Source organism: Oncorhynchus nerka, unplaced genomic scaffold, assembly GCF_034236695.1.
Source record: "Oncorhynchus nerka isolate Pitt River unplaced genomic scaffold, Oner_Uvic_2.0 unplaced_scaffold_28___fragment_2___debris, whole genome shotgun sequence".
Lineage (NCBI taxonomy): Eukaryota > Metazoa > Chordata > Actinopteri > Salmoniformes > Salmonidae > Oncorhynchus > Oncorhynchus nerka.
The window spans coordinates 15501-25000 of record NW_027038043.1 but is presented as its reverse complement, the minus strand read 5'-3'; the positions used below and the strand labels follow the sequence as shown (position 1 = coordinate 25000).

The 9500-nt window shown below is 50.1% G+C and overlaps 1 protein-coding gene across 1 annotated transcript in view; it reads right to left on the bottom strand.

Annotated features, from left to right (window-relative positions):
• Positions 1-678: 678 nt before the first annotated feature.
• The window catches only part of LOC135566814 (low-density lipoprotein receptor-related protein 1-like), a gene marked incomplete at its 3' end in the record, with an annotated part of 22958 nt that continues 14136 nt past the window's right edge, over positions 679-9500 (bottom strand). The window contains exons 5-8 of the mRNA XM_065014415.1: positions 5490-5679; positions 1820-2024; positions 1511-1703; positions 679-810 (exon numbers count right to left, since the gene is read on the bottom strand). Coding sequence (XP_064870487.1) covers positions 679-810; positions 1511-1703; positions 1820-2024; positions 5490-5679 — 720 coding nt within the window. The remainder of the gene's footprint in view (positions 811-1510; positions 1704-1819; positions 2025-5489; positions 5680-9500) is intronic.

Here is a 9500-nt window from a genome sequence, read left to right as displayed (position 1 = left end):
CTCTCGTTTCCTCATACCCTTCCCTATTCCCTCATACCCTTCCCTATTCCCCCATACCCTTCCCTATTCCCCCATACCCTTCCCTATTCCCCCATACCCTTCCCTATTCCCCCATACCCTTCCCTATTCCCTCTTCCCCGCTCTCGTTTCCTCATACCCTTCCCTATTCCCTCATACCCACTCTCGTTCCCTCATACCCACTCTCGTTTCCTCATACCCTTCCCTATTCCCTCTTCCCCGCTCTCGTTTCCTCATAACCTTCCCTATTCCCTCATACCCGCTCTCGTTTCCTCATACCCTTCCCTATTCCCTCATACCCTTCCCTATTCCCCCATACCCTTCCCTATTCCCCCATACCCTTCCCTATTCCCCCATACCCTTCCCTATTCCCCATACCCTTCCCTATTCCCCCATACCCTTCCCTATTCCCCCATACCCTTCCCTATTCCCCCATACCCTTCCCTATTCCCTCTTCCCCGCTCTCGTTTCCTCATACCCTTCCCTATTCCCTCATACCCACTCTCGTTCCCTCATACCCACTCTCGTTTCCTCATACCCTTCCCTATTCCCCGCTCTCGTTTCCTCATAACCTTCCCTATTCCCTCATACCCGCTCTCGTTTCCTCATACCCTTCCCTATTCCCTCTTCCCCACTCTCGTTTCCTCCTCCCTTTCTCACCGATGCAGGTGTTGTCCTCCAGCAGTTTCCTCTCTCCATCGCCACGGCACGTACAGTTGACCCTTCCCTCTGAGGTCAGGATACACAAGTCCTGACAACCTCCGTTGTTCAACCGACACGGGGAGAACTCACCTACACAGAGAGAGAAAATGTACAACATGCAAACATACTCCCACACACACATTCGACACACACACAAACAGTGTTCAGAAACCAACAGCTCTCCTGCTACTTGAGTCTAATATAAACTGAGACAATCTAAATAGGATTTGTTGCAATTACCACAGGTTCACTGCGTGTGTTGTGAGTGAGCGTGAGGAGGAGGTAGGCAAGTAGGAAGTTAATGTTAGGGAGAATGCATGTGTATGTGTGTATATGTAGTGTGGGGGGGGTTAAGAAAGACAGAACCATTGATTTGGAGTGAAAGGGGGAGATTGAAAGCTCACTGAGATGAACAAGTGTGAATTGACTTGCGCGAGGTGGCGAGATGAGAAGGAATAATGTGTGGCATGGAACTGTTGGGGGCAGAAGATGGGGAGTGTGCGTAAGTGTGTGTGTGTACAGGGTGATGGATTGGGGCAGTGGATTATCAGGTGGTCTCATTCTCCAGGTGCATGGAGCACAGCTGTGTCACACTCTCTGATTACTTCTGGCACCTCATGAACTTTTGTGGCGCAGCAGTGTTTGTGTGTCTGTGTGTGTATGCAGGTATGTGTTTGTTTGTGTGTGTTTGTATCACTGTTTGCCCATGCCAACCCCGCAATCCTTTATCCGCCCTAAAATAAAAGAATCACATCCACCCAAACCCCACCTTCTTTTCCTTAGAACTCACAGCTATTGGTGTCGTTGGCCACAGCGATGATGCCCATTGGCTGCTGCGGGATGTCGGCTCTGAGGAGTTTCATGTCTCCGCCCACGTATTTGTCGGCCCTGAGGACAGCCCTGCGGACCCAGTCAGTCCAGAAGATGTAGTCCCCATACACCGCCAGGCCAAACGGATGGACTGGCTCATTCTTCAACACCACCTACAGGGGGCAGCAGGGAATGTTAAACAAATGAGTGGGCTTTGAGAGTGTGGGTGGGTTTTTGTGTGTACATATCTCTCTGTGTGTGTGTGTGTGTGTGTGTGTGAGAGACTCACGTAGCGCCGGCTGCCATCGTACTCGCAGCGTTCGATCTTGTCCAGGGTGGCGTCGGAGAAGTAGAGTTTCTCAGCGCGGTGGTCTATGGCCAAGCCATTGGGGGTGCGGATGTCATTCCCTATGATCACCAGTACATTGTTACCGGACAGGGTGGCACGCATGATACTTGGGGACTGTTCATTCCAGTTGGTCCAGAACATCAGGCTGGTGGGTGACAACACAAGAGGGAATTTCATAAGGTGTCATAAGGTGAACGCACCAATTTGTAAGTCGCTCTGGATAAGAGTGTCTGCTAAATGACTTAAATGTAAATGTAATTTGAGAATATAATGCAGATGTGTGTAAACGTTCACAACAGTGGATGGGTTTCTGATTCAAATGGCACAATTGGTATAAGCATGGAGCTTCCATTCCAACACCAGATGTAAAGCTTTCCACATGGTCCACATACTGTATACAGCACACTGAATATACCACTTCACTTTATGTCACTTTGGATGAATGGATCTGCTAAATAACCAGATACCCTCATAGATATCATCCTGACCAACTTGCCCTCTAAATACATCCTCTGCTGTTTTCAACCAGGATCTCAGCGATCACTGCCTCATTGCCTGCGTCCGTTATGGGTCTGCGGTCAAACGACCAACCCTCATATTTATTTTACCTTTATTTAACTAGGCAAGTCAGTTAAGAACAAATTCTTATTTTCAATGAAAATGGGCAGCTGGGAGGAGGTGCTCCCTACTAGCCTAGGAACAGTGGGTTAACTGCCTTGTTCAGGGGCAGATTTGTACCTTGTCAGCTCGGGGGTTTGAACTTGCAACCTTCCGGTTACTAGTCCAACGCTCTAACCACTAGGCTACGCTGCCGCCCCTCATCACTGTCAAACACTCCCTAAAACACTTCTGCGAGCAGGCCTTTCTAATCGACCTGGCCCGGGTATCCTGGAAGGATAATGACCTCATCCCGTCAGTAGAGGATGCCTGGTTGCTCTTTAAAAGTGCTTTCCTCACCATCTTAAATAAGTATGCCCTTGCCAATGTTTTTAAAACTAACAACAGATATAGCCCTTGGTTCACTCCAGACTTGACTGCCCTTGACCAGCACAAAAACACCCTGTGGAGTTCTGCACTAGCATCGAATAGTCCCCGCAATATGCAACTTTTCAGGGAAGTCAGGAACCAATACACAACGTCAGTTAGGAAAGCAAAGGCTAGCTTTTTCAAACAGAAATTTGCATCCTGCAGCAGTAATTCCAAAAAGTTTTGGGACACTAAAGTCCATGGAGAATAAGAGCACCTCCTCCCAGCTGCCCATTGCACTGAGACTAGGAAACACCGTCACTACTGATAAATCCACGATAATCGAGAATTTCAATAAGCATTTCTCTGCAGCTGGCCATGCTTTCCACCTGGCTACCCCTACCAACAGCTCTGCACCTCTGCAACAACTGGCCCCAAGCCCCACGCTTCTCCTTCACCCAAATCAAGATAGCTGATGTTCTGAAAGAGCTGCAAAATCTGGATCCCTACAAATCAGCTGGGCTAGACAATCTGGACCCTCTCTGCCTAAAATTATCCGCCGCCATTGTTGCAACCCCTATTACTAGTCTGTTCAACCTCTCTTTTGTATCGTCTGAGATTCCTAAAGATTGGAAAGCTACCGCGGTCATCCCCCTCTTCAAAGGGGGAGACACTCCAGACCGAAACTGTTATAGACCTATATCTATCCTACTCTGCCTTTCTAAAGTCTTCGAAAGCCAAGTTTAACAGATAACCGACCATTTCGAATCGCACCGTAACTTCTCCACTATGCAATCCGGTTTCTGAGCTGGTCACGGGTGCACCTCAGCCACGCTTAAGGTACTAAATGATATCATAACCGGCATCGATAAAAGACAGTACTGTGCAGCAGTCTTCATCGACCTGGCCAAGGCTTTCAACTCTGTCAATCACCGTATTCTTATCGGCAGACTCAACAGGCTTGGTTTCTCTAATGACTGCCTCGCCTGGTTCACAAACTACTTCTCAGATAGAGTTCAGTGTGTCAAATCAGAGGGCCTGTTGTCCGGTCCTCTGGCAGTCTCTATGGGGGTGCCACAGGGTTCAATTCTCCGGCCGACTCTTTTCTCTGTACATATCAATGATGTCGCTCTTGCTGAGGGTGATTCTTTGATCCACCTCTACGCAGACGACACCATTCTGTACACATCTGGCCCTTCTTTGGACACAGTGCTAACAAACCTCCAAACAAGCTTCAACGCCATACAACACTCATTCCGTGGCCTCCGACTGCTCTTAAATGCTAGTAAAATGAAAAGCATGCACTTCAACCGATCGCTGCCCGCACCCGCCCACCCGACTAGCATCACTACTCTGGACGGTTCTGAATATGAATATGGAGACAACTATAAATACCTAGGTGTCTGGCTAGACTGTAAACTCTCCTTCCAGGCTCACATTAAGCATCTCCAATCCAGAGTTAAATCTAGAATCGGCTTCCTATTCTGCAACAAAGCCTCCTTCACTCATGCTGCCAAACATACCCTCGTAAAACTGACTATCCTACCGATCTTTGACTTCGGCGATGCCCTTTACAAAATAGCTTCCAACACTCTACTCAGAAAATTGGATGCAGTCTATCACAATGCCATCTGTTTTGTCACCAAAGCCCCATATACTACCCACCACTGCGACCTGTATGCTCTCACTGGTCACCATAGCAACACCCACCCGTAGCACGCGCTCCAGCAGGTATATTTCACTGGTCATCCCCAAAGCCAACACCTGCTTTGGCCGTCTTTCCTTCCAGTTCTCTGCTGCCAATGACTGTAAGCTGTAGTCTTATATCTCCCTCACTAACTTTAAGTGTCAGCTGTCAGAACAGCTTACCGATCGCCGCAGCTGTACACAGCCCATCTGTACACAGCCCATCTGTACACAGCCCATCTGTACACAGCCCATCTGTAAATAGTCCATCCAACCAACTACCTCATTCCCATATTATGTTTTTCTGCTCTTTTGCACACCAGCATTTCTACTTGCACATCCACATCTGCACATTTATCACTCCAGTGTAAATTTCTAAATTGTAATTACTTCACCACTATGGCCTATTTATTGCCTTACCTCCTTACTTCATTTGCACACACTGTATACATTTTTTTCTATTGTATTATTGACTGTACGCTTGTTTATTCCATGTGTAACTCTGTGTTGTTTGTGTCGCACTGCTTGGCTTTATCTTGGCCAGGTCGCAGTTGTAAATGAGAACTTCTCAACTGGCCTACCTGGTTAAATAAAACTAAATAAATAAATCAAATAAAAAATATTAAGATTCCAAAGAAGTGTATGATTTGATTAGCTAAACATTATCCAGGAAGAGACAGTGAGAGAAAAACCAATGAAAAGCTACTTATACTAAAGCTAAACTATCTATACGGTCCCTCAATCTGTATATCAATCTGTATTAATCCATTCAAAACCTTATTATAAGGTCAGGATATGGGAACAGTAGCTAGTTTCAGATTAACTGCAACGTTCTAGCATCAGATACCTGACAATGTAATAAAGATGAACAAAATGAATATGAATTAAAACCCTATGATCTGGGTTAGAAACTTGGAATATTGCGATTTATGACCATTATGGTCCAACAGACACTCACTCTTGACATTCATCCAGAACGAAGGCCCGGGGGTGGTCATTTCCAGACATGGTGACCACAGTGTCACGGTCCCAGGCGCCCCAGCGGTTCTGGTTCACCGTGTGGCGGGTGATGGTAGAGGTGGTATAGCTGGTCCAGTACAGAGTGTCCCAGCCACGGTGGTATGCCAGACCCTCCACCGAACCCACATCTTTATATATATATATATATATGAGATAGCGAGATAGAAATAGAGAGAGATAGAGAGAGAGGTAGGATGAGAAAAGATGGGGGGTGGGAACAGAGATAAAAAAGGGTAAGGAGAGAGAGACAGGGAGGGAGAAGAGACGAATACACACATCAACCCCAGTTGCATGTTAAAAGGACATGACTGGCAGTGGCACTGAGCTGGCACAGTACAGTGTACAGAGCAGAGCCAGATAACATAGCAGAGGAGGTACATAGACTACGTACGGAGGACATGACAGGCCACTGGTAATGATCTAGAACACTCTGATCAAACTAACAGCTCTCCAAAAGGTCACGACAGAAATGGATAATAACTAGCAGCATATCCCGTTCCATTGCTCTTAGTTGGGAAGGTTCCCTGCATTTGTCTGCTCCATAGCCTTCTAGTGAGTAACTGGCTGAGGTAGCCCAGCCCACCCCAGCACTACCCCACCCCAGCACTACCCCACCCCAGCCCAGCTCAGCCAACTCCAGCCCAGCCCACCCCAGCCCAGCACTACCCCACCCCAGCCCAGCCCAGCCCAGCTCTGCCCAGCCCAGCCCAGCACTACCCCAGCCCAGCACTACCCCAGCCCAGCCCAGCACTACCCCAGCCCAGCCCAGCCCAGCTCAGCCCAGCCCAGCCCAGCACTACCCCAGCCCAGCTCAGCCAAACCCAGCCCAGCTCAGCCCAGCCCAGCACTACCCCAGCCCAGCCCAGCCAACCACAGCCCAGCACTACCCCAGCCCAGCCCAGCTCAGCCAACCCCCACCCCAGCACAGCCCAGCCCTACCCCACCCCAGCACAGCCCAGCCCTACCCCACCCCCGCACAGCCCAGCCCAGCCCTACCCCAGCCCAGGTCATGACAGAAATGGATAATAACTAGCAGCATATCCCGTTCCATTGCTCTTAGTTGGGAAGGTTCCCTGCATTTGTCTGCTCCATAGGCTTCTAGTGAGTAACAGGCTGAGGTAGCCCAGCTCTGCCCAGCCCAGCCCACCCCACCCCAGCACTACCCCACCCCAGCCCAGCTCAGCCAACTCCAACCCAGCTCAGCCCACCCCAGCACTACCCCACCCCAGCCCAGCTCAGCCAACTCCAACCCAGCCCAGTCCAGCTCAGCCCACCCCACCCCAGCACTACCCCACCCCAGCCCAGCTCAGCCAACTCCAACCCAGCCCAGCTCAGCACAGCCCTACCCCAGCCCAGCTCAGCACAGCCCTACCCCAGCCCAGCACTACCCCACCCCAGCCCAGCTTAGCCAACCCCAGCACTACCCCACCCCAGCCCAGCCCTACCCCACCCCAGCTCAGCCAACCCCAGCCCAGCACAGAACTACCCCACCCCAGCTCAGCCAACCCCAGCCCAGCACAGAACTACCCCACCCCAGCCCAGCACAGAACTACCCCACCCCAGCTCAGCCAACCCAGCCCAGCACAGAACTACCCCACCCCAGCTCAGCCAACCCAGCCCAAAATGGAGGAACACACTGTGCTGCACTGGGAGAGTGAGACTGGGAGACACCTGCAGTTCTGGTGGTGGAGACACACAGTCACTCTCTCTCACACACAGACACACACGTCTCTGCCAAGGACACTTGAGTTACACAACACACACACCCACAGTCATGCACAACTCATTTTGCCAAAATACGAATAGTCACCTGCTTGTTATCCCAGAGAAACCGAGGGACAGTGGTTACCCCGCGCATCGCCCCACAGCTGGCCTTCTGCCCAGTGGTTAGCCCGCACATCTGGCCTTCTGCCCAGTGGTTACCCCGCGCATCGCCCCACAGCTGGCCTTCTGCCCAGTGGTTACCCCGCACATCGCCCCACAGCTGGCCTTCTGCCCAGTGGTTACCCCGCACATCGCCCCACAGCTGGCCTTCTGCCCAGTGGTTACCCCGCACATCGCCCCACAGCTGGCCTTCTGCCCAGTGGTTACCCCGCGCATCGCCCCACAGCTGGCCTTCTGCCCAGTGGTTACCCCGCGCATCGCCCCACAGCTGGCCTTCTGCTCAGTGGTTATCCTGCACATCGCCCCCTGATGGTCTGGCCTGCTTCAAATTCCTGTCGCACGGCGGTCAACTGGACTATGGAGCCTGCCACATCCTGCAGTCCTTCATCGCTGTGGCCTATGCCGGGATCTACCTGTTCCTGTGGCAGAGTGGGAGGGACAGCCAGGCGCTCCAGGTAGAGCGATACCAGCAGAAGCTAACCCAGACCTTGGCCCTGCTGGTGCTGGCCACCCTCCTACAGCCTGACCTTTGCCCTCCTGGGGGGCCGCAGCCACGGGGCCATCACCCCACTACAGACCCTTCAGTGTGTTCGCCCGCCTCATGGCCACCTCCATCCTCATGTCCCAGAAGTTCAGACAGGACCTGCTGAAGCTGTGTAGCGGGGGGTGACCACAGACCACTATACAGGGGGAATTGTATTGACGGTTATGCTTTTTGTCCATGACAACCCGGATGGGGACTGAAAATTGAATGCCTGATAGCAGCACAAAAACAAAGGCGACACAATAATAGCTCCGGAACTACAAAACCCTTTCTACCTAAATCTCCCTGATACACAACTGACACTAAGGTGTGGTGCAAACCTCTCTTCAGCTCCAAGGTTCAACTCAGGGACAGCACCGGAAGTAAAGTGCCTCCCCACTGAGACAACAGTCTAAAATGAGGATCTGAACACAGAGAATCTAGAGGGCCTCCTGGGACATGGCAGAGAAGAGAGACATCCTGGAGAAAGACATTTACAGTAGGGCAAAAAAGTATTTAGTCAGCCACCAATTGTGCAAGTTCTCCCACTTAAAAAGATGAGGCCTGTAATTTTCATCATAGGTAAACTTCAACTATGAGACAAAATTAGAAAAATAATCCAGAAAATCACATTGTAGGATTTTTTATGAATCTATTTGCAAATTATGGTGGAAAATAAGTATTGGTCAATGACAAAAGTTTCTCAATACTTTGTTATATACCCTTTGTTGGCAATGACAGAGGTCAAAGTTTTCACACACTGTTGTTGGTATTCCATTCCTCCATGCAGATCTCCTCTAGAGCAGTGATGTTTTGGGGCTGTTGCTGGGCAACATGGACTTTCAACTCCCTCCAAAGATTTTCTATGGGGTTGAGATCTGGGGACTGTCTAGGCCACTCCAGGACCTTGAAATGGTTCTTACGAAGCCACTCCTTCATTGCCCGGGCGGTGTGTTTGGAATCATTATCATGCTGAAAGACCCAGCCACGTTTCATCTTCAATGCCCTTGTTGATGGAAGGAGGTTTTCAAAGGTAAATGATTTAATTTGGTTGCTTTTCTTATTTTTGTGAAAATGTTGCCTGCTGCCAGCAGAGCCTAGCATAGCATTATGCCATGATAAACTTACACAAATGCTTGTCTAGCGTTGGCTGTAACGCATATTTTGAAAATCTGAGATGACAGTGTTGTTAACAAAAGGCTAAGCTTGTGTTTGAATATATTTATTTCATTTCATTTGCGATTTTCATGAATAGGAAAAGTTTCTAAGGGTATTTATGTCCGTTGCGTTATGCTAATGCATTTGAGGCTATGATTACGCTCCCGGATACGGGTTTGCTCGTCGCAACTGGTTAATCAGGGGGGACACGTCTGGCACTGCAGGATTTGAGTCCCTGGCGGCGTAGTGTGTTACTGATGGTAAGCTTTGTTACTTTGGTCCCAGCTCTCTGCAGGTCATTCACTGGGTCCCCCTTGTGGTTCTGGGATTTTTGCTCACCGTTCTTGTGATCATTTTGACCCCACGGGGAGAGATCTTGCGTGG